The sequence below is a fragment of the Mesoplodon densirostris genome, chromosome 4 (assembly GCF_025265405.1).
Source record: "Mesoplodon densirostris isolate mMesDen1 chromosome 4, mMesDen1 primary haplotype, whole genome shotgun sequence".
NCBI classification, from domain to species: domain Eukaryota; kingdom Metazoa; phylum Chordata; class Mammalia; order Artiodactyla; family Ziphiidae; genus Mesoplodon; species Mesoplodon densirostris.
Genome location: NC_082664.1, coordinates 57,876,999 through 57,903,199, shown reverse-complemented (window position 1 = coordinate 57,903,199; position 26,201 = coordinate 57,876,999). Strand labels below are relative to the sequence as shown.

The following is a 26,201-nucleotide window of genomic DNA, read 5'->3' as shown; positions in this document are numbered from 1 at the left end:
ATCAAGTCCAGGAGGCACAGAGAGTCCCATACAGAATAAATCCAAGGAGAAATATGCCAAGACACATATTAATCAAACTGTCAAAAATTAAACACAAAGAAATCATATTAAAAGCAGCAAGGCAAAAACAACAAATAACACACAAGGGAATCCCCATCAGGATAACAGCTGATCTCTCAGCAGAAACTCTACAAGCCAGAAGGGAGTGGCAGGACATAATTAAAGTGATGAAGGAGATAAACCTCCAACCAAGACTACTCTACCCAGCAAGGATCTCATTCAGATTTGATGGAGAAATTAAAACCTTTACAGACAAGCAAAAGCTGAGAGAGTTCAGCACCACCAAACCAGCTTTACAACAAATGCTAAAGGAACTTCTCTAGGCAAGAAACACAACAGAAGGAAAAGACCTACAATAACGAACCCAAAACAATTAAGGAAATGGGAATAGGAACATACATATCAATAATTACCTTAAATGTAAATGGACTAAATGCTCCCACCAAAAGACACAGATTGGCTGAATGGATACAAAAACAAGACCCATATATATGCTGTCTACAAGAGACCCACTTCAGACCTAGAGACACATACAGACTGAAAGTAAGGGGATGGAAAAAGATATTCCATGCAAATGGAAATCAAAAGAAAGCTGGAGTAGCAATTCTTATATCAGACAAAATAGACTTTAAAATAAAGACTATTAGAAGAGACAAAGAAGGACACTACGTAATGATAAAGGGATCGATCCAAGAAGAAGATATAACAATTGTAAATATTTATGCACCCAACATAGGAGCACCTCAATACATAAGGCAAATACTAACAGCCATAAAAGGGGAAATCGACAGTAACATATTCATAGTAGGGGACTTTTAACATCCCACTTTCGCCAACGGACAGATCATCCAAAATGAAAATAAATAAGGAAACACAAGCTTTAAGTGATACATTAAACAAGATGGACTTAATTGATATTTATAGGACATTCCATCCAAAAACAACAGAATACACATTTTTCTCAAGTGCTCATGGAACATTCTCCAGGATAGATCATATCTTGGGTCACAAATCAAGCCTTGGTAAACTTAAGAAAGTTGAAATTGTATCAAGTATCTTTTCCGACCACAATGCTATGAGACTAGATATCAATTACAGGAAAAGAGCTGTAAAAAATACAAGCACATGGAGGCTAAACAATACACTACTTAATAACGAAGTGATCACCGAAGAAATCAAAGGGGAAATTTAAAAATACCTAGAAACAAATGACAATGGAGACACGACGACCCAAAACCTATGGGATGCAGCAAAAGCAGTTCTAAGAGGGAAGTTTATAGCAATACAATCCCACCTTAAGAAACAGGAAACATCTCGAGCAAACAACCTAACCTTGCACCTAAAGCAATTAGAGAAAGAAGAACAAAAACATCCCAAAGTTAGCAGAAGGAAAGAAATCATAAAAATCAGATCAGAAATAAATGAAAAAGAAATGAAGGAAACGATAGCAAAGATCAATAAAACTAAAAGGTGGTTCTTTGAGAAGATAAACAAAATTGATAAACCATTAGCCAGACTCATCAAGAGAAAAAGGGAGAAGACTCAAATCAATAGAATTAGAAATGAAAAAGGAGAAGTAACAACTGACACTGCAGAAATACAAAAGATCATGAGAGATTACTACAAGCAACTCTATGCCAATAAAATGGACAACCTGGAAGAAATGGACAAATTCTTAGAAATGCACAACCTGCCAAGACTGAATCAGGAAGAAATAGAAAATATGAACAGACCAATCACAAGCACTGAAATTGAAACTGTGATAAAAAATCTTCCAACAAACAAAAGCCCAGGACCAGATGGCTTCACAGGCGAATTCTATCAAGCATTTAGAGAAGAGCTAACACCTATCCTTCTGAAACTCTTCCAAAATATAGCAGAGGGAGGAACACTCCCAAACTCATTCTACGAGGCCACCATCACCTTGATACCAAAACCAGACAAGGATGTCACAAAGAAAGAAAACTACAGGCCAATATCACTGATGAACATAGATGCAAAAATCCTCCACAAAATACTAGCAAACAGAATCCAACAGCACATTAAAAGGATCATACACCATGATCAAGTGGGGTTTATTCCAGGAATGCAAGGATTCTTCAATATATGCAAATCAATCAACGTGATACACCATATTAACAAACTGAAGGAGAAAAACCATATGATCATCTCAATAGATGCAGAGAAAGCTTTCGACAAAATTCAACACCCATTTATGATAAAAACCCTGCAGAAAGTAGGCACAGAGGGAACTTTCCTCAACATAATAAAGGCCATATATGACAAACCCACAGCCAGCATTGTCCTCAATGGTGAAAAACTGAAACCATTTCCACTAAGATCAGGAACAAGACAAGGTTGCCCACTCTCACCACTCTTATTTAACATAGTTTTGGAAGTTTTAGCCACAACAATCAGAGAAGAAAAGGAAATAAAAGGAATCCAAATCGGAAAAGAAGAAGTAAAGCTGTCACTGTTTGCAGATGACATGATACTATACATAGAGAATCCTAAAGATGCTACCAGAAAACTACTAGAGCTAATCAATGAATTTGGTAAAGTTGCAGGATACAAAATTAATGCACAGAAATCTCTGGCATTCCTATATACTAATGATGAAAAATCTGAAAGTGAAATCAAGGAAACACTCCCATTTACCATTGCAACAAAAAGAATAAAATATCTAGGAATAAACCTACCTAAGGAGACAAAAGACCTGTATGCAGAAAATTATAAGACACTGATGAAAGAAATTAAAGATGATACAAATAGATGGAGAGATGTACCATGTTCTTGGACTGGAAGGATCAACATTGTGAAAATGACTCTACTACCCAAAGCAATCTACAGATTCAATGCAATCCCTATCAAACTACCCCTGGCATTTTTCACAGAACTGGAGCAAAAAATTTCGCAATTTGTATGGAAACACAAAAGACCCCGAATAGCCAAAGCAATCTTTTTTTTTTTTTTTCTTATTTACCATGATTTAATTTTCAAACAGTTTGAATAACCTAAGCAAAGCTAGGTATATATTCTTTAATTTTACAAGCAAAGAGAAAGAGAAGAAGGCAAACTAAGAATTAACCAGCTTTTACTTTTGTATCACCATTTTGAGATCCCAAATATTTTGTGGGATTCTTTCTCATTTCCATGAAAAATCCTATTCCAATGCCATGTTACCTTGTTCTGTAGCAAAAGGAAAATAGTGAAGGCTTTTCAGGGTTTTTTTACAAATAGCAAACTCTTAATCTTAAAACTGAACATCAATAAACGTGACATCCATGACATTAATACACTTTGATTCTGAAGCAAAATAAACCTTCAATGCAGTAATGACATTTGAAAAGATACTAAACATCTCTATCATAAATCTATCTAGCATCTCTCTACCTACTTATCTACCTATCATCTGTCTATCTTTAACTAGGTATTCTTCATATGGAAAGAAGAAAAAAAGATATATATTTTATTAAAACTAACTGCACCTAAACTACCATACTACTTAAAACTGTAAGAACATATTGTTCCCTCAACCAATACTATTCTGCACTATTTAGGAGCTTGACTGCTCTCTTCCAAAACAAAGTGAGCAATCTGCCCGCTGCCTCCCTCCCTACATGTGGGAGGGGCTGCGGGCCTTGGCCCTGGAAGGTGCTCTGCGCTCAGCAACAGCTACAGCCCTGGCCGCGGCTCTCACTCCTGCTCTCTCTACCTCATCTTTCAGAGCCTCCTCATAGAGATCTGCGAAGGCCCTGGGGACGGTATCATTGATCTTGGCCAGAAACTCCAGCACTTTCATCTTGCTGGTTTCAGCACAGGCTCTCGGGCCCCACAGGAACACATAGCGTGGAGGATCGCTGTTGGGCACCTGGAGGTACGTCAGGTACTTCTGCTGCACGAAATCTTTGATGAGCCCACTGGGCTCCCCAGAGATCGAGTGCCTCCTCCCAGCATACAAACCCAACGCATTGAGGAATTCCCAGAGCTCCTCCTCGGTGGCCCGGTTGCCCTTCGTGAAGATCTTGCTCAGGACAGTTATCAGGAAACAGGCCGTGCGCAGCCCCGACACACCACTCGGATTTCCCTCGCTGGGGAGGCCCAGCTTGCTGAGGGCGTAGGAGTGACTGCTGGGGTCGGCTTCCTTCAGCTCGAGGTCAAAGACCAGCTCCATGTACTCAGAGGCTCTCCTGAGGATCTCAGGGAAGTGCTTCTTGTACTTCCTGTTGACAATCTTCAGCAGTGTAGCCTTCGGGATGGGCTCCTTCGTCTTGTACTTCTCCAGCAGGAACTGCACCAACTCGCAGACATTCCTGGTCAGAGGATCGCTGTAAGTGCTGTGAATGGAAGGTGCTGCCTGGGCGGTACTTGCACTTTTCTCATCTTGGCTCTGGGCACCCTCTTCAGATCCTGGGCATGAAACCCCTGCATCACGAGAGCTAGTGGCTGGGGCTCCCTGAGGCTCCTGGTGAGTGCCAGCAGCAGGGGAGCTCGGGGAAGTACCCCGAGAAACAGAAGCGGGGCAGGAGGGCGACTCTTCTATCTCTGCCACCGCCGCCACCTCAGTGGCCTGGGCACCCTTGAGACTCTGAGTCTCCCCCCGGGCCTGGGGGCGTTTCTCCTGGGCATGGCGCTTCCTCTTCTGGCCCCGAGGCATGATGACAGAGGTCAGGGCCAGCAGGCGGGAGTGTGGGCAGGAAGGCAGGCAACGAGGGCACCCTTGCCGAACAGCAGCTCTCAACAATGGCCGCCACAGCGTGCGTTGGAGGACGTCACATCGCCAAAGCAATCTTGAGAACGAAAAATGGAGCTGGAGGAATCAGGCTCCCTGACTTCAGACTATACTACAAAACTACAGTAATCAAGACAGTATGGTACTGGGACAAAAACAGAAAGATAGATCAATGGAACAGGATAGAAAGCCCAGAGGTAACCCCACACACATATGGTCACCTTATCTTTGATAAAGGAGGCAGGAGTGTACAGTGGAGAAAGGACAGTCTCTTCAATAAGTGGTGCTGGGAAAACTGGATAGGGACATGTAAAAGTATGAGATTAGATCACTCCCTAACACCATACACAAAAATAAGCTCAAAATGGATTAAAGACCTAAATGTAAGGCCAGACACTATCAAACTCTTAGAGGAAAACATAGGCAGAACACTCTATGACATAAATCACAGCAAGATCCTTTTTGACCCACCTCCTAGAGAAATGGAAATAAAGACAAAAATAAACACATGGGACCTAATGAAACTTCAAAGCTTTGGCACAGCAAAGGAAACCATAAACAAGACCAAAAGACAACCCTCAGAATGGGAGAAAATGTTTGTAAATGAAGCAACTGACAAAGGATTAATCTCCAAAATTTATAAGCAGCTCATGCAGCTCAGTAACAAAAAAACAAACAACCCAATCCAAAAATGGGCAGAAGACCTAAATAGACATTTCTCCACAGAAGATATACAGACTGCCAACAAACACATGAAAGGATGCTCAACATCTTTACTCATTAGAGAAATGCAAATCAAAACTACAATGAGATATCATCTCACACCAGTCAGAATGGCCATCATCAAAAAATCTAGAAACAATAAATGCTGGAGAGGGTGTGGAAAAAAAGGAACACTCTTGCACTGCTGGTGGGAATGTGAATTGGTATAGCCACTATGGAGAACGGTATGGAGGTTCCTTAAAAAACTACAAATAGAACTACCATATGACCCAGCAATCCCACTACTGGGCATATACCCTGAGAAAACCATAATTCAAAAAGAGACATGTACCAAAATGTTCATAGCAGCCCTATTTACAATAGCCTGGATATGTAAACAACCTAAGTGTCCATCATTGGATGAATGGGTAAAGAAGATGTGGCACATATATACAATGGAATATTACTCAGCCATAAAAAGAAATGAAATTGAGCTATTTGTAATGAGGTGGATGGACCTAGAGTCTGTCATACAGAGTGAAGTAAGTCAGAAAGAGAAAGACAAATACTGTATGCTGACACATATATATGGAATTTAAGAAAAAAAAATGTCATGAAGAACATAGGGGTAAGACAGGAATACAGACACAGACCTACTAGAGAATGGACTTGAGGATATGGGGAGGGGTAAGGGTAAGCTGTGACAAAGTGAAAGAGCAGCATGGACATATATACACTACCAAACGTAAGGTAGATAGCTAGTGGGAAGCAGCCGCATAGCACAGGGAGATCAGCTTGGTGCTTTGTGACCGCCTGGAGGGGTGGGATAGGGAGGGTGGGAGGGAGACGCAAAAGGGAGGGGATATGGGAACATATGTATATGTATAACTGATTAAATTTGTTATAAAGCAAAAGAAAAAAAAAAGACAATATGATACTGGCACAAAAACAGAAATATAGATCAATGGAACAGTACAGAAAGCCCATATATAAGCCCACATATCTATGGTCAGCTAATCTATGACAAAGGAGGCAAGGATATGCAGTGCAGTAAAGACAGTCTCTTCAATAAGTGGTGCTGGGAAAACTGGACAGCTACATGTAAAAGAATGAAATTAGAACACTCCCTAACACCATATACAAAAATAAACTCAAAATGGATTAGAGACCTAAATGTAAGACTGGGCACTATAAAACTCTTAGAGGAAAACATAGGAAGAACATTCTTTGACATAAATCACAGCAAGATCTTTTTTTGATCCACCTCCTAGAGTAATGGAAATAAAAACAAAAATAAACAAATGGGACCTAATGAAACTTAAAAGCTCTTGCTGGGCTTCCCTGCTGGCGCAGTGGTTGGGAGTCCGCCTGCCGATGCAGGGGATGTTGGTTCGTGCCCCGGTCCGGGAAGATCCCACATGCCGCGGAGCCGCTGGGCCCGTGAGCCATAGACGCTGAGCCTGTGCGTCCGGAGCCTGTGCTCCGCAACGGGAGAGGCCACAACAGTGAGAGGCCCGTATACTGCAAAAAAAAAAAAAAAAAAAAAAAAAAAAAAAAAAACCTAAAAATACAGAGTAAGACGCGGAGATCACCTTCCTCCCCACAGATACACCAGAAATACAGCTACACGTGGAACAACTCCTACAGAACACCTACTGAACACTGGCAGAAGACCCCAGACCTCCCAAAAGGCAAGAAACTCCCCACATACCTGGGTAGGGCAAAGCGGAGAGATTCCCGCACAGAGGATCGGTGCTGAGCGGCACTCACCAGCCCGAGAGGCTTGTCTGCTCCCCCGCCGGGGCGGGCGGCGCTGGAGCTGAGGCTCGGGCTTCGGTCAGAGCGCAGCGAGAGGACTGGGGCTGGCGGCGAGAACTCAGCCTGAAGGGGGCTAATGTGCCACAGCTAGCCGGGAGGGAGTCCGGGAAAACTCTGGAGCTGCCGAAGAGGCAGGAGACTTTTTCTTCCCTCTTGGTTTCCTGGTGCGCGAGGAGAGGGGATTAAGAGCGCCGCGTAAAGGAGCTCCAGAGACGGGCGCGAGTCGCGGCTGAAAGCGCGGAGCCCAGAGACGGGCGTGGGACGCTGGGGCTGCTGCTGCCGCCGCCAAGAAGCCTGTGTGCGAGCGCAGGTCACTGTCCACACCGCCCTTCCGGGAGCCTGTGCAGCCTGCCACTGCCGGGGTCCCGGGATCCAGGGGCGGCTTCCCTGAGAGAACGCACGGCGCGCCTCGGGCTGGTGCAACGTCACGCCGACCTCTGCCGCTGCAGGCTCGCCCCGCACTCCGTGCCCCTCCCTCCCGCCGGGCCTGAGTGAGCCAGAGCCCCCGAAGAGGCTGCTCCTTTAACCCTGTCCTGTCTGAGCGAAGAACAGACGCCCTCCGGCGACCTACACGCAGAGGCGGGGCCAAATCCAAAGCTGAGACCCAGGAGCTGTGAGAACAAAGAAGAGAAAGGGAAACCTCTCCCAGCAGCCTCAGAAGCAGCGGATTAAAGCTCCACAATCAACTTGATGTACCCTGCATCTGTGGAATACATGAATAGACAACAAATCATCCCAAATTGAGGAGCCAGGAGTCAGTGCTGTGCCTCTGAGGTGGGAGAGCCAACTTCAGGACACTGGTCCACAAGAGACCTCCCAGCTCCACATAATATCAAACGGCGAAAATCTTCCAGAGATCTCCATCTCAACACCAGCACCCAGCTTCACTCAACGACCAGCAAGCTACAGTGCTGGACACCCTATGCCAAACAACTAGCAAGACAGGAACACAACGCCACCCATTAGCAGAGAGGTGGCCTAAAATCATAAAAAGTCCGCAGACACCCCAAAACACACCACCAGACGTGGACCTGCCCACCAGAAAGACAAGATCCAGCCTCATCCACCAGAACACAGGCACTAGTCCCCTCCACCAGGAAGCCTACACAACCCACTAAACCAACCTTAGCCACTGGGGACAGACACCAAAAACAACGGGAACTACGAACCAGCAGCCTGCAAAAAGGAGACCCCAAACACAGTAACATAAGCAAAATGAGAAGACAGAAAAACACACAGCAGGAGAAGGAGCAAGATAAAAACCCACCAGACCTAACAAATGAAGAGGTAATAGGCAGTCTACCTGAAAAAGAATTCAGAATAATGATGGTAAAGATGATCCAAAATCTTGGAAATAGAATAGACAAAATGCAAGAAACAGTTAACAAGGACCTAGAAGAACTAAAGATGAATCAAGCATCGATTAAAAACACAATACATGAAATAAAAAATACTCTAGATGGGATCAAGAGCAGAATAACTGAGGCAGAAGAACGGATAAGTGAGGTGGAAGATAAAATAGTGGAAATAACTGCTGCAGAGCAAAATAAAGAAAAAAGAATGAAAAGAACAGAGGACAGTCTCAGAGACCTCTGGGACAACATTAAACGCACCAACATTCGAATTATAGGGGTTCCAGAAGAAGAAGAGAAAAAGAAAGGGACTGAGAAAATATTTGAAGGATTATAGTTGAAAACTTCCCTAATATAGGAAAGGAAATAGTTAATCAAGTCCAGGAGGCACAGAGAGTCCCATACAGAATAAATCCAAGGAGAAATATGCCAAGACACATATTAATCAAACTGTCAAAAATTAAACACAAAGAAATCATATTAAAAGCAGCAAGGCAAAAACAACAAATAACACACAAGGGAATCCCCATCAGGATAACAGCTGATCTCTCAGCAGAAACTCTACAAGCCAGAAGGGAGTGGCAGGACATAATTAAAGTGATGAAGGAGATAAACCTCCAACCAAGACTACTCTACCCAGCAAGGATCTCATTCAGATTTGATGGAGAAATTAAAACCTTTACAGACAAGCAAAAGCTGAGAGAGTTCAGCACCACCAAACCAGCTTTACAACAAATGCTAAAGGAACTTCTCTAGGCAAGAAACACAACAGAAGGAAAAGACCTACAATAACGAACCCAAAACAATTAAGGAAATGGGAATAGGAACATACATATCAATAATTACCTTAAATGTAAATGGACTAAATGCTCCCACCAAAAGACACAGATTGGCTGAATGGATACAAAAACAAGACCCATATATATGCTGTCTACAAGAGACCCACTTCAGACCTAGAGACACATACAGACTGAAAGTAAGGGGATGGAAAAAGATATTCCATGCAAATGGAAATCAAAAGAAAGCTGGAGTAGCAATTCTTATATCAGACAAAATAGACTTTAAAATAAAGACTATTAGAAGAGACAAAGAAGGACACTACGTAATGATAAAGGGATCGATCCAAGAAGAAGATATAACAATTGTAAATATTTATGCACCCAACATAGGAGCACCTCAATACATAAGGCAAATACTAACAGCCATAAAAGGGGAAATCGACAGTAACATATTCATAGTAGGGGACTTTTAACATCCCACTTTCGCCAACGGACAGATCATCCAAAATGAAAATAAATAAGGAAACACAAGCTTTAAGTGATACATTAAACAAGATGGACTTAATTGATATTTATAGGACATTCCATCCAAAAACAACAGAATACACATTTTTCTCAAGTGCTCATGGAACATTCTCCAGGATAGATCATATCTTGGGTCACAAATCAAGCCTTGGTAAATTTAAGAAAGTTGAAATTGTATCAAGTATCTTTTCCGACCACAATGCTATGAGACTAGATATCAATTACAGGAAAAGAGCTGTAAAAAATACAAGCACATGGAGGCTAAACAATACACTACTTAATAACGAAGTGATCACCGAAGAAATCAAAGGGGAAATTTAAAAATACCTAGAAACAAATGACAATGGAGACACGACGACCCAAAACCTATGGGATGCAGCAAAAGCAGTTCTAAGAGGGAAGTTTATAGCAATACAATCCCACCTTAAGAAACAGGAAACATCTCGAGCAAACAACCTAACCTTGCACCTAAAGCAATTAGAGAAAGAAGAACAAAAACATCCCAAAGTTAGCAGAAGGAAAGAAATCATAAAAATCAGATCAGAAATAAATGAAAAAGAAATGAAGGAAACGATAGCAAAGATCAATAAAACTAAAAGGTGGTTCTTTGAGAAGATAAACAAAATTGATAAACCATTAGCCAGACTCATCAAGAGAAAAAGGGAGAAGACTCAAATCAATAGAATTAGAAATGAAAAAGGAGAAGTAACAACTGACACTGCAGAAATACAAAAGATCATGAGAGATTACTACAAGCAACTCTATGCCAATAAAATGGACAACCTGGAAGAAATGGACAAATTCTTAGAAATGCACAACCTGCCAAGACTGAATCAGGAAGAAATAGAAAATATGAACAGACCAATCACAAGCACTGAAATTGAAACTGTGATAAAAAATCTTCCAACAAACAAAAGCCCAGGACCAGATGGCTTCACAGGCGAATTCTATCAAGCATTTAGAGAAGAGCTAACACCTATCCTTCTGAAACTCTTCCAAAATATAGCAGAGGGAGGAACACTCCCAAACTCATTCTACGAGGCCACCATCACCTTGATACCAAAACCAGACAAGGATGTCACAAAGAAAGAAAACTACAGGCCAATATCACTGATGAACATAGATGCAAAAATCCTCCACAAAATACTAGCAAACAGAATCCAACAGCACATTAAAAGGATCATACACCATGATCAAGTGGGGTTTATTCCAGGAATGCAAGGATTCTTCAATATATGCAAATCAATCAACGTGATACACCATATTAACAAACTGAAGGAGAAAAACCATATGATCATCTCAATAGATGCAGAGAAAGCTTTCGACAAAATTCAACACCCATTTATGATAAAAACCCTGCAGAAAGTAGGCACAGAGGGAACTTTCCTCAACATAATAAAGGCCATATATGACAAACCCACAGCCAGCATTGTCCTCAATGGTGAAAAACTGAAACCATTTCCACTAAGATCAGGAACAAGACAAGGTTGCCCACTCTCACCACTCTTATTTAACATAGTTTTGGAAGTTTTAGCCACAACAATCAGAGAAGAAAAGGAAATAAAAGGAATCCAAATCGGAAAAGAAGAAGTAAAGCTGTCACTGTTTGCAGATGACATGATACTATACATAGAGAATCCTAAAGATGCTACCAGAAAACTACTAGAGCTAATCAATGAATTTGGTAAAGTTGCAGGATACAAAATTAATGCACAGAAATCTCTGGCATTCCTATATACTAATGATGAAAAATCTGAAAGTGAAATCAAGGAAACACTCCCATTTACCATTGCAACAAAAAGAATAAAATATCTAGGAATAAACCTACCTAAGGAGACAAAAGACCTGTATGCAGAAAATTATAAGACACTGATGAAAGAAATTAAAGATGATACAAATAGATGGAGAGATGTACCATGTTCTTGGACTGGAAGGATCAACATTGTGAAAATGACTCTACTACCCAAAGCAATCTACAGATTCAATGCAATCCCTATCAAACTACCCCTGGCATTTTTCACAGAACTGGAGCAAAAAATTTCGCAATTTGTATGGAAACACAAAAGACCCCGAATAGCCAAAGCAATCTTTTTTTTTTTTTTTCTTATTTACCATGATTTAATTTTCAAACAGTTTGAATAACCTAAGCAAAGCTAGGTATATATTCTTTAATTTTACAAGCAAAGAGAAAGAGAAGAAGGCAAACTAAGAATTAACCAGCTTTTACTTTTGTATCACCATTTTGAGATCCCAAATATTTTGTGGGATTCTTTCTCATTTCCATGAAAAATCCTATTCCAATGCCATGTTACCTTGTTCTGTAGCAAAAGGAAAATAGTGAAGGCTTTTCAGGGTTTTTTTACAAATAGCAAACTCTTAATCTTAAAACTGAACATCAATAAACGTGACATCCATGACATTAATACACTTTGATTCTGAAGCAAAATAAACCTTCAATGCAGTAATGACATTTGAAAAGATACTAAACATCTCTATCATAAATCTATCTAGCATCTCTCTACCTACTTATCTACCTATCATCTGTCTATCTTTAACTAGGTATTCTTCATATGGAAAGAAGAAAAAAAGATATATATTTTATTAAAACTAACTGCACCTAAACTACCATACTACTTAAAACTGTAAGAACATATTGTTCCCTCAACCAATACTATTCTGCACTATTTAGGAGCTTGACTGCTCTCTTCCAAAACAAAGTGAGCAATCTGCCCGCTGCCTCCCTCCCTACATGTGGGAGGGGCTGCGGGCCTTGGCCCTGGAAGGTGCTCTGCGCTCAGCAACAGCTACAGCCCTGGCCGCGGCTCTCACTCCTGCTCTCTCTACCTCATCTTTCAGAGCCTCCTCATAGAGATCTGCGAAGGCCCTGGGGACGGTATCATTGATCTTGGCCAGAAACTCCAGCACTTTCATCTTGCTGGTTTCAGCGCAGGCTCTCGGGCCCCACAGGAACACATAGCGTGGAGGATCGCTGTTGGGCACCTGGAGGTACGTCAGGTACTTCTGCTGCACGAAATCTTTGATGAGCCCACTGGGCTCCCCAGAGATCGAGTGCCTCCTCCCAGCATACAAACCCAACGCATTGAGGAATTCCCAGAGCTCCTCCTCGGTGGCCCGGTTGCCCTTCGTGAAGATCTTGCTCAGGACAGTTATCAGGAAACAGGCCGTGCGCAGCCCCGACACACCACTCGGATTTCCCTCGCTGGGGAGGCCCAGCTTGCTGAGGGCGTAGGAGTGACTGCTGGGGTCGGCTTCCTTCAGCTCGAGGTCAAAGACCAGCTCCATGTACTCAGAGGCTCTCCTGAGGATCTCAGGGAAGTGCTTCTTGTACTTCCTGTTGACAATCTTCAGCAGTGTAGCCTTCGGGATGGGCTCCTTCGTCTTGTACTTCTCCAGCAGGAACTGCACCAACTCGCAGACATTCCTGGTCAGAGGATCGCTGTAAGTGCTGTGAATGGAAGGTGCTGCCTGGGCGGTACTTGCACTTTTCTCATCTTGGCTCCGGGCACCCTCTTCAGATCCTGGGCATGAAACCCCTGCATCACGAGAGCTAGTGGCTGGGGCTCCCTGAGGCTCCTGGTGAGTGCCAGCAGCAGGGGAGCTCGGGGAAGTACCCCGAGAAACAGAAGCGGGGCAGGAGGGCGACTCTTCTATCTCTGCCACCGCCGCCACCTCAGTGGCCTGGGCACCCTTGAGACTCTGAGTCTCCCCCCGGGCCTGGGGGCGTTTCTCCTGGGCATGGCGCTTCCTCTTCTGGCCCCGAGGCATGATGACAGAGGTCAGGGCCAGCAGGCGGGAGTGTGGGCAGGAAGGCAGGCAACGAGGGCACCCTTGCCGAACAGCAGCTCTCAACAATGGCCGCCACAGCGTGCGTTGGAGGACGTCACATCGCCAAAGCAATCTTGAGAACGAAAAATGGAGCTGGAGGAATCAGGCTCCCTGACTTCAGACTATACTACAAAACTACAGTAATCAAGACAGTATGGTACTGGGACAAAAACAGAAAGATAGATCAATGGAACAGGATAGAAAGCCCAGAGGTAACCCCACACACATATGGTCACCTTATCTTTGATAAAGGAGGCAGGAGTGTACAGTGGAGAAAGGACAGTCTCTTCAATAAGTGGTGCTGGGAAAACTGGATAGGGACATGTAAAAGTATGAGATTAGATCACTCCCTAACACCATACACAAAAATAAGCTCAAAATGGATTAAAGACCTAAATGTAAGGCCAGACACTATCAAACTCTTAGAGGAAAACATAGGCAGAACACTCTATGACATAAATCACAGCAAGATCCTTTTTGACCCACCTCCTAGAGAAATGGAAATAAAGACAAAAATAAACACATGGGACCTAATGAAACTTCAAAGCTTTGGCACAGCAAAGGAAACCATAAACAAGACCAAAAGACAACCCTCAGAATGGGAGAAAATGTTTGTAAATGAAGCAACTGACAAAGGATTAATCTCCAAAATTTATAAGCAGCTCATGCAGCTCAGTAACAAAAAAACAAACAACCCAATCCAAAAATGGGCAGAAGACCTAAATAGACATTTCTCCACAGAAGATATACAGACTGCCAACAAACACATGAAAGGATGCTCAACATCTTTACTCATTAGAGAAATGCAAATCAAAACTACAATGAGATATCATCTCACACCAGTCAGAATGGCCATCATCAAAAAATCTAGAAACAATAAATGCTGGAGAGGGTGTGGAAAAAAAGGAACACTCTTGCACTGCTGGTGGGAATGTGAATTGGTATAGCCACTATGGAGAACGGTATGGAGGTTCCTTAAAAAACTACAAATAGAACTACCATATGACCCAGCAATCCCACTACTGGGCATATACCCTGAGAAAACCATAATTCAAAAAGAGACATGTACCAAAATGTTCATAGCAGCCCTATTTACAATAGCCTGGAGATGTAAACAACCTAAGTGTCCATCATTGGATGAATGGGTAAAGAAGATGTGGCACATATATACAATGGAATATTACTCAGCCATAAAAAGAAATGAAATTGAGCTATTTGTAATGAGGTGGATGGACCTAGAGTCTGTCATACAGAGTGAAGTAAGTCAGAAAGAGAAAGACAAATACTGTATGCTGACACATATATATGGAATTTAAGAAAAAAAAATGTCATGAAGAACATAGGGGTAAGACAGGAATACAGACACAGACCTACTAGAGAATGGACTTGAGGATATGGGGAGGGGTAAGGGTAAGCTGTGACAAAGTGAAAGAGCAGCATGGACATATATACACTACCAAACGTAAGGTAGATAGCTAGTGGGAAGCAGCCGCATAGCACAGGGAGATCAGCTTGGTGCTTTGTGACCGCCTGGAGGGGTGGGATAGGGAGGGTGGGAGGGAGACGCAAAAGGGAGGGGATATGGGAACATATGTATATGTATAACTGATTAAATTTGTTATAAAGCAAAAGAAAAAAAAAAGACAATATGGTACTGGCACAAAAACAGAAATATAGATCAATGGAACAGTACAGAAAGCCCATATATAAGCCCACATATCTATGGTCAGCTAATCTATGACAAAGGAGGCAAGGATATGCAGTGCAGTAAAGACAGTCTCTTCAATAAGTGGTGCTGGGAAAACTGGACAGCTACATGTAAAAGAATGAAATTAGAACACTCCCTAACACCATATACAAAAATAAACTCAAAATGGATTAGAGACCTAAATGTAAGACTGGGCACTATAAAACTCTTAGAGGAAAACATAGGAAGAACATTCTTTGACATAAATCACAGCAAGATCTTTTTTTGATCCACCTCCTAGAGTAATGGAAATAAAAACAAAAATAAACAAATGGGACCTAATGAAACTTAAAAGCTCTTGCTGGGCTTCCCTGCTGGCGCAGTGGTTGGGAGTCCGCCTGCCGATGCAGGGGATGTTGGTTCGTGCCCCGGTCCGGGAAGATCCCACATGCCGCGGAGCCGCTGGGCCCGTGAGCCATAGACGCTGAGCCTGTGCGTCCGGAGCCTGTGCTCCGCAACGGGAGAGGCCACAACAGTGAGAGGCCCGTATACTGCAAAAAAAAAAAAAAAAAAAAAAAAAAAAAAAACCTAAAAATACAGAGTAAGACGCGGAGATCACCTTCCTCCCCACAGATACACCAGAAATACAGCTACACGTGGAACAACTCCTACAGAACACCTACTGAACACTGGCAGAAGACCCCAGACCTCCCAAAAGGCAAGAAACTCCCCACATACCTGGGTAGGGCAAAGCGGAGAGATTCCCGCACAGAGGATCGGTGCTGAGCGGCACTCACCAGCCCGAGAGGCTTGTCTGCTCCCCCGCCGGGGCGGGCGGCGCTGGAGCTGAGGCTCGGGCTTCGGTCAGAGCGCAGCGAGAGGACTGGGGCTGGCGGCGAGAACTCAGCCTGAAGGGGGCTAATGTGCCACAGCTAGCCGGGAGGGAGTCCGGGAAAACTCTGGAGCTGCCGAAGAGGCAGGAGACTTTTTCTTCCCTCTTGGTTTCCTGGTGCGCGAGGAGAGGGGATTAAGAGCGCCGCGTAAAGGAGCTCCAGAGACGGGCGCGAGTCGCGGCTGAAAGCGCGGAGCCCAGAGACGGGCGTGGGACGCTGGGGCTGCTGCTGCCGCCGCCAAGAAGCCTGTGTGCGAGCGCAGGTCACTGTCCACACCGCCCTTCCGGGAGCCTGTGCAGCCTGCCACTGCCGGGGTCCCGGGATCCAGGGGCGGCTTCCCTGAGAGAACGCACGGCGCGCCTCGGGCTGGTGCAACGTCACGCCGACCTCTGCCGCTGCAGGCTCGCCCCGCACTCCGTGCCCCTCCCTCCCGCCGGGCCTGAGTGAGCCAGAGCCCCCGAAGAGGCTGCTCCTTTAACCCTGTCCTGTCTGAGCGAAGAACAGACGCCCTCCGGTGACCTACACGCAGAGGCGGGGCCAAATCCAAAGCTGAGACCCAGGAGCTGTGAGAACAAAGAAGAGAAAGGGAAACCTCTCCCAGCAGCCTCAGAAGCAGCGGATTAAAGCTCCACAATCAACTTGATGTACCCTGCATCTGTGGAATACATGAATAGACAACAAATCATCCCAAATTGAGGAGCCAGGAGTCAGTGCTGTGCCTCTGAGGTGGGAGAGCCAACTTCAGGACACTGGTCCACAAGAGACCTCCCAGCTCCACATAATATCAAACGGTGAAAATCTTCCAGAGATCTCCATCTCAACACCAGCACCCAGCTTCACTCAACGACCAGCAAGCTACAGTGCTGGACACCCTATGCCAAACAACTAGCAAGACAGGAACACAACGCCACCCATTAGCAGAGAGGTGGCCTAAAATCATAAAAAGTCCGCAGACACCCCAAAACACACCACCAGACGTAGACCTGCCCACCAGGAAGACAAGATCCAGCCTCATCCACCAGAACACAGGCAGTAGTCCCCTCCACCAAGAAGCCTACACAACCCACTAAACCAACCTTAGCCACTGGGGACAGACACCAAAAACAACGGGAACTACGAACCAGCAGCCTGCAAAAAGGAGACCCCAAACACAGTAACATAAGCAAAATGAGAAGACAGAAAAACACACAGCAGGAGAAGGAGCAAGATAAAAACCCACCAGACCTAACAAATGAAGAGGTAATAGGCAGTCTACCTGAAAAAGAATTCAGAATAATGATGGTAAAGATGATCCAAAATCTTGGAAATAGAATAGACAAAATGCAAGAAACAGTTAACAAGGACCTAGAAGAACTAAAGATGAATCAAGCATCGATTAAAAACACAATACATGAAATAAAAAATACTCTAGATGGGATCAAGAGCAGAATAACTGAGGCAGAAGAACGGATAAGTGAGGTGGAAGATAAAATAGTGGAAATAACTGCTGCAGAGCAAAATAAAGAAAAAAGAATGAAAAGAACAGAGGACAGTCTCAGAGACCTCTGGGACAACATTAAACGCACCAACATTCGAATTATAGGGGTTCCAGAAGAAGAAGAGAAAAAGAAAGGGACTGAGAAAATATTTGAAGAGATTATAGTTGAAAACTTCCCTAATATGGGAAAGGAAATAGTTAATCAAGTCCAAGAGGCACAGAGAGTCCCATACAGAATAAATCCAAGGAGAAATACGCCAAGACACATATTAATCAAACTGTCAAAAATTAAACACAAAGAAATCATATTAAAAGCAGCAAGGCAAAAACAACAAATAACACACAAGGGAATCCCCATCAGGATAACAGCTGATCTCTCAGCAGAAACTCTACAAGCCAGAAGGGAGTGGCAGGACATAATTAAAGTGATGAAGGAGAAAAACCTGCAACCAAGATTACTCTACCCAGCAAGGATCTCATTCAGATTTGATGGAGAAATTAAAACCTTTACAGACAAGCAAAAGCTGAGAGAGTTCAGCACCACCAAACCAGCTTTACAACAAATGCTAAAGGAACTTCTCTAGGCAAGAAACACAACAGAAGTAAAAGACCTACAATAACGAACCCAAAACAATTAAGAAAATGGGAATAGGAACATACATATCAATAATTACCTTAAATGTAAATGGACTAAATGCTCCCACCAAAAGACACAGATTGGCTGAATGGATACAAAAACAAGACCCATATATATGCTGTCTACAAGAGACCCACTTCAGACCTAGAGACACATACAGACTGAAAGTAAGGGGATGGCAAAAGATATTCCATGCAAATGGAAACCAAAAGAAAGCTGGAGTAGCAATTCTCATATCAGACAAAATAGACTTTAAAATAAAGACTACTAGAAGAGACAAAGAAGGACACTACATAATGATCAAGGGATCGATCCAAGAAGAAGATATAACAATTGTAAATATTTATGCACCCAACATAGGAGCACCTCAATACATAAGGCAAATACTAACAGCCATAAAAGGGGAAATCGACAGTAACATATTCATAGTAGGGGACTTTTAACATCCCACTTTCGCCAACGGACAGATCATCCAAAATGAAAATAAATAAGGAAACACAAGCTTTAAGTGATACATTAAACAAGATGGACTTAATTGATATTTATAGGACATTCCATCCAAAAACAACAGAATACACATTTTTCTCAAGTGCTCATGGAACATTCTCCAGGATAGATCATATCTTGGGTCACAAATCAAGCCTTGGTAAACTTAAGAAAGTTGAAATTGTATCAAGTATCTTTTCCGACCACAATGCTATGAGACTAGATATCAATTACAGGAAAAGAGCTGTAAAAAATACAAGCACATGGAGGCTAAACAATACACTACTTAATAACGAAGTGATCACCGAAGAAATCAAAGGGGAAATTTAAAAATACCTAGAAACAAATGACAATGGAGACACGACGACCCAAAACCTATGGGATGCAGCAAAAGCAGTTCTAAGAGGGAAGTTTATAGCAATACAATCCCACCTTAAGAAACAGGAAACATCTCGAGCAAACAACCTAACCTTGCACCTAAAGCAATTAGAGAAAGAAGAACAAAAACATCCCAAAGTTAGCAGAAGGAAAGAAATCATAAAAATCAGATCAGAAATAAATGAAAAAGAAATGAAGGAAACGATAGCAAAGATCAATAAAACTAAAAGGTGGTTCTTTGAGAAGATAAACAAAATTGATAAACCATTAGCCAGACTCATCAAGAGAAAAAGGGAGAAGACTCAAATCAATAGAATTAGAAATGAAAAAGGAGAAGTAACAACTGACACTGCAGAAATACAAAAGATCATGAGAGATTACTACAAGCAACTCTATGCCAATAAAATGGACAACCTGGAAGAAATGGACAAATTCTTAGAAATGCACAACCTGCCAAGACTGAATCAGGAAGAAATAGAAAATATGAACAGACCAATCACAAGCACTGAAATTGAAACTGTGATAAAAAATCTTCCAACAAACAAAAGCCCAGGACCAGATGGCTTCACAGGCGAATTCTATCAAGCATTTAGAGAAGAGCTAACACCTATCCTTCTGAAACTCTTCCAAAATATAGCAGAGGGAGGAACACTCCCAAACTCATTCCACGAGGCCACCATCACCTTGATACCAAAACCAGACAAGGATGTCACAAAGAAAGAAAACTACAAGCCAATATCACTGATGAACATAGATGCAAAAATCCTCCACAAAATACTAGCAAACAGAATCCAACAGCACATTAAAAGGATCATACACCATGATCAAGTGGGGTTTATTCCAGGAATGCAAGGATTCTTCAATATATGCAAATCAATCAACGTGATACACCATATTAACAAACTGAAGGAGAAAAACCATATGATCATCTCAATAGATGCAGAGAAAGCTTTCGACAAAATTCAACACCCATTTATGATAAAAACCCTGCAGAAAGTAGGCACAGAGGGAACTTTCCTCAACATAATAAAGGCCATATATGACAAACCCACAGCCAGCATTGTCCTCAATGGTGAAAAACTGAAACCATTTCCACTAAGATCAGGAACAAGACAAGGTTGCCCACTCTCACCACTCTTATTTAACATAGTTTTGGAAGTTTTAGCCACAACAATCAGAGAAGAAAAGGAAATAAAAGGAATCCAAATCGGAAAAGAAGAAGTAAAGCTGTCACTGTTTGCAGATGACATGATACTATACATAGAGAATCCTAAAGATGCTACCAGAAAACTACTAGAGCTAATCAATGAATTTGGTAAAGTTGCAGGATACAAAATTAATGCACAGAAATCTCTGGCATTCCTATATACTAATGATGAAAAATCTGAAAGTGAAATCAAGGAAACACTCCCATTTACCATTGCAACAAAAAGAATAAAATATCTAGGAATAAACCTACCTAAGGAGACAAAAGACCTGTATGCAGAAAATTATAAGACACTGATGAAAGAAATTAAAGATGATACAAATAGATGGAGAGATGTACCATGTTCTTGGACTGGAAGGATCAACATTGTGAAAATGACTCTACTACCCAAAGCAATCTACAGATTCAATGCAATCCCTATCAAACTACCCCTGGCATTTTTCACAGAACTGGAGCAAAAAATTTCGCAATTTGTATGGAAACACAAAAGACCCCGAATAGCCAAAGCAATCTTTTTTTTTTTTTTTCTTATTTACCATGATTTAATTTTCAAACAGTTTGAATAACCTAAGCAAAGCTAGGTATATATTCTTTAATTTTACAAGCAAAGAGAAAGAGAAGAAGGCAAACTAAGAATTAACCAGCTTTTACTTTTGTATCACCATTTTGAGATCCCAAATATTTTGTGGGATTCTTTCTCATTTCCATGAAAAATCCTATTCCAATGCCATGTTACCTTGTTCTGTAGCAAAAGGAAAATAGTGAAGGCTTTTCAGGGTTTTTTTACAAATAGCAAACTCTTAATCTTAAAACTGAACATCAATAAACGTGACATCCATGACATTAATACACTTTGATTCTGAAGCAAAATAAACCTTCAATGCAGTAATGACATTTGAAAAGATACTAAACATCTCTATCATAAATCTATCTAGCATCTCTCTACCTACTTATCTACCTATCATCTGTCTATCTTTAACTAGGTATTCTTCATATGGAAAGAAGAAAAAAAGATATATATTTTATTAAAACTAACTGCACCTAAACTACCATACTACTTAAAACTGTAAGAACATATTGTTCCCTCAACCAATACTATTCTGCACTATTTAGGAGCTTGACTGCTCTCTTCCAAAACAAAGTGAGCAATCTGCCCGCTGCCTCCCTCCCTACATGTGGGAGGGGCTGCGGGCCTTGGCCCTGGAAGGTGCTCTGCGCTCAGCAACAGCTACAGCCCTGGCCGCGGCTCTCACTCCTGCTCTCTCTACCTCATCTTTCAGAGCCTCCTCATAGAGATCTGCGAAGGCCCTGGGGACGGTATCATTGATCTTGGCCAGAAACTCCAGCACTTTCATCTTGCTGGTTTCAGCGCAGGCTCTCGGGCCCCACAGGAACACATAGCGTGGAGGATCGCTGTTGGGCACCTGGAGGTACGTCAGGTACTTCTGCTGCACGAAATCTTTGATGAGCCCACTGGGCTCCCCAGAGATCGAGTGCCTCCTCCCAGCATACAAACCCAACGCATTGAGGAATTCCCAGAGCTCCTCCTCGGTGGCCCGGTTGCCCTTCGTGAAGATCTTGCTCAGGACAGTTATCAGGAAACAGGCCGTGCGCAGCCCCGACACACCACTCGGATTTCCCTCGCTGGGGAGGCCCAGCTTGCTGAGGGCGTAGGAGTGACTGCTGGGGTCGGCTTCCTTCAGCTCGAGGTCAAAGACCAGCTCCATGTACTCAGAGGCTCTCCTGAGGATCTCAGGGAAGTGCTTCTTGTACTTCCTGTTGACAATCTTCAGCAGTGTAGCCTTCGGGATGGGCTCCTTCGTCTTGTACTTCTCCAGCAGGAACTGCACCAACTCGCAGACATTCCTGGTCAGAGGATCGCTGTAAGTGCTGTGAATGGAAGGTGCTGCCTGGGCGGTACTTGCACTTTTCTCATCTTGGCTCCGGGCACCCTCTTCAGATCCTGGGCATGAAACCCCTGCATCACGAGAGCTAGTGGCTGGGGCTCCCTGAGGCTCCTGGTGAGTGCCAGCAGCAGGGGAGCTCGGGGAAGTACCCCGAGAAACAGAAGCGGGGCAGGAGGGCGACTCTTCTATCTCTGCCACCGCCGCCACCTCAGTGGCCTGGGCACCCTTGAGACTCTGAGTCTCCCCCCGGGCCTGGGGGCGTTTCTCCTGGGCATGGCGCTTCCTCTTCTGGCCCCGAGGCACGATGACAGAGGTCAGGGCCAGCAGGCGGGAGTGTGGGCAGGAAGGCAGGCAACGAGGGCACCCTTGCCGAACAGCAGCTCTCAACAATGGCCGCCACAGCGTGCGTTGGAGGACGTCACATCGCCAAAGCAATCTTGAGAACGAAAAATGGAGCTGGAGGAATCAGGCTCCCTGACTTCAGACTATACTACAAAACTACAGTAATCAAGACAGTATGGTACTGGGACAAAAACAGAAAGATAGATCAATGGAACAGGATAGAAAGCCCAGAGGTAACCCCACACACATATGGTCACCTTATCTTTGATAAAGGAGGCAGGAGTGTACAGTGGAGAAAGGACAGTCTCTTCAATAAGTGGTGCTGGGAAAACTGGATAGGGACATGTAAAAGTATGAGATTAGATCACTCCCTAACACCATACACAAAAATAAGCTCAAAATGGATTAAAGACCTAAATGTAAGGCCAGACACTATCAAACTCTTAGAGGAAAACATAGGCAGAACACTCTATGACATAAATCACAGCAAGATCCTTTTTGACCCACCTCCTAGAGAAATGGAAATAAAGACAAAAATAAACACATGGGACCTAATGAAACTTCAAAGCTTTGGCACAGCAAAGGAAACCATAAACAAGACCAAAAGACAACCCTCAGAATGGGAGAAAATGTTTGTAAATGAAGCAACTGACAAAGGATTAATCTCCAAAATTTATAAGCAGCTCATGCAGCTCAGTAACAAAAAAACAAACAACCCAATCCAAAAATGGGCAGAAGACCTAAATAGACATTTCTCCACAGAAGATATACAGACTGCCAACAAACACATGAAAGGATGCTCAACATCTTTACTCATTAGAGAAATGCAAATCAAAACTACAATGAGATATCATCTCACACCAGTCAGAATGGCCATCATCAAAAAATCTAGAAACAATAAATGCTGGAGAGGGTGTGGAAAAAAAGGAACACTCTTGCACTGCTGGTGGGAATGTGAATTGGTATAGCCACTATGGAGAACGGTATGGAGGTTCCTTAAAAAACTACAAATAGAACTACCATATGACCCAGCAATCCCACTACTGGGCATATACCCTGAGAAAACCATAATTCAAAAAGAGACATGTACCAAAATGTTCATAGCAGCCCTATTTACAATAGCCTGGAGATGTAAACAACCTAAGTGTCCATCATTGGATGAATGGGTAAAGAAGATGTGGCACATATATACAATGGAATATTACTCAGCCATAAAAAGAAATGAAATTGAGCTATTTGTAATGAGGTGGATGGACCTAGAGTCTGTCATACAGAGTGAAGTAAGTCAGAAAGAGAAAGACAAATACTGTATGCTGACACATATATATGGAATTTAAGAAAAAAAAATGTCATGAAGAACATAGGGGTAAGACAGGAATACAGACACAGACCTACTAGAGAATGGACTTGAGGATATGGGGAGGGGTAAGGGTAAGCTGTGACAAAGTGAAAGAGCAGCATGGACATATATACACTACCAAACGTAAGGTAGATAGCTAGTGGGAAGCAGCCGCATAGCACAGGGAGATCAGCTTGGTGCTTTGTGACCGCCTGGAGGGGTGGGATAGGGAGGGTGGGAGGGAGACGCAAAAGGGAGGGGATATGGGAACATATGTATATGTATAACTGATTAAATTTGTTATAAAGCAAAAGAAAAAAAAAAGACAATATGGTACTGGCACAAAAACAGAAATATAGATCAATGGAACAGTACAGAAAGCCCATATATAAGCCCACATATCTATGGTCAGCTAATCTATGACAAAGGAGGCAAGGATATGCAGTGCAGTAAAGACAGTCTCTTCAATAAGTGGTGCTGGGAAAACTGGACAGCTACATGTAAAAGAATGAAATTAGAACACTCCCTAACACCATATACAAAAATAAACTCAAAATGGATTAGAGACCTAAATGTAAGACTGGGCACTATAAAACTCTTAGAGGAAAACATAGGAAGAACATTCTTTGACATAAATCACAGCAAGATCTTTTTTTGATCCACCTCCTAGAGTAATGGAAATAAAAACAAAAATAAACAAATGGGACCTAATGAAACTTAAAAGCTCTTGCTGGGCTTCCCTGCTGGCGCAGTGGTTGGGAGTCCGCCTGCCGATGCAGGGGATGTTGGTTCGTGCCCCGGTCCGGGAAGATCCCACATGCCGCGGAGCCGCTGGGCCCGTGAGCCATAGACGCTGAGCCTGTGCGTCCGGAGCCTGTGCTCCGCAACGGGAGAGGCCACAACAGTGAGAGGCCCGTATACTGCAAAAAAAAAAAAAAAAAAAAAAAAAAAAAAAAAAACCTAAAAATACAGAGTAAGACGCGGAGATCACCTTCCTCCCCACAGATACACCAGAAATACAGCTACACGTGGAACAACTCCTACAGAACACCTACTGAACACTGGCAGAAGACCCCAGACCTCCCAAAAGGCAAGAAACTCCCCACATACCTGGGTAGGGCAAAGCGGAGAGATTCCCGCACAGAGGATCGGTGCTGAGCGGCACTCACCAGCCCGAGAGGCTTGTCTGCTCCCCCGCCGGGGCGGGCGGCGCTGGAGCTGAGGCTCGGGCTTCGGTCAGAGCGCAGCGAGAGGACTGGGGCTGGCGGCGAGAACTCAGCCTGAAGGGGGCTAATGTGCCACAGCTAGCCGGGAGGGAGTCCGGGAAAACTCTGGAGCTGCCGAAGAGGCAGGAGACTTTTTCTTCCCTCTTGGTTTCCTGGTGCGCGAGGAGAGGGGATTAAGAGCGCCGCGTAAAGGAGCTCCAGAGACGGGCGCGAGTCGCGGCTGAAAGCGCGGAGCCCAGAGACGGGCGTGGGACGCTGGGGCTGCTGCTGCCGCCGCCAAGAAGCCTGTGTGCGAGCGCAGGTCACTGTCCACACCGCCCTTCCGGGAGCCTGTGCAGCCTGCCACTGCCGGGGTCCCGGGATCCAGGGGCGGCTTCCCTGAGAGAACGCACGGCGCGCCTCGGGCTGGTGCAACGTCACGCCGACCTCTGCCGCTGCAGGCTCGCCCCGCACTCCGTGCCCCTCCCTCCCGCCGGGCCTGAGTGAGCCAGAGCCCCCGAAGAGGCTGCTCCTTTAACCCTGTCCTGTCTGAGCGAAGAACAGACGCCCTCCGGTGACCTACACGCAGAGGCGGGGCCAAATCCAAAGCTGAGACCCAGGAGCTGTGAGAACAAAGAAGAGAAAGGGAAACCTCTCCCAGCAGCCTCAGAAGCAGCGGATTAAAGCTCCACAATCAACTTGATGTACCCTGCATCTGTGGAATACATGAATAGACAACAAATCATCCCAAATTGAGGAGCCAGGAGTCAGTGCTGTGCCTCTGAGGTGGGAGAGCCAACTTCAGGACACTGGTCCACAAGAGACCTCC

The 26,201-nt window shown here is 43.7% G+C and overlaps 2 protein-coding genes and 1 pseudogene across 2 annotated transcripts; all 3 read right to left on the bottom strand.

Annotated features, from left to right (window-relative positions):
• Positions 1-3,676: 3,676 nt before the first annotated feature.
• On the bottom strand, positions 3,677-4,717 carry LOC132489221 (melanoma-associated antigen B4-like). The gene has a single exon (XM_060098138.1). It carries the CDS (start codon positions 4,715-4,717, stop codon positions 3,677-3,679), a length of 1,041 nt encoding a protein of 346 aa, XP_059954121.1.
• A 7,996-nt stretch (positions 4,718-12,713) lies between these two features.
• LOC132489220 (melanoma-associated antigen B4-like) lies at positions 12,714-13,754 on the bottom strand. The gene has a single exon (XM_060098137.1). The coding sequence runs from the start codon at positions 13,752-13,754 to the stop codon at positions 12,714-12,716; it is 1,041 nt and encodes a 346-aa protein (XP_059954120.1).
• Positions 13,755-21,684: 7,930 nt separating this feature from the next.
• LOC132488068 (melanoma-associated antigen B4-like) lies at positions 21,685-22,813 on the bottom strand (annotated as a pseudogene).
• Between the last annotated feature and the right edge of the window lie 3,388 nt (positions 22,814-26,201).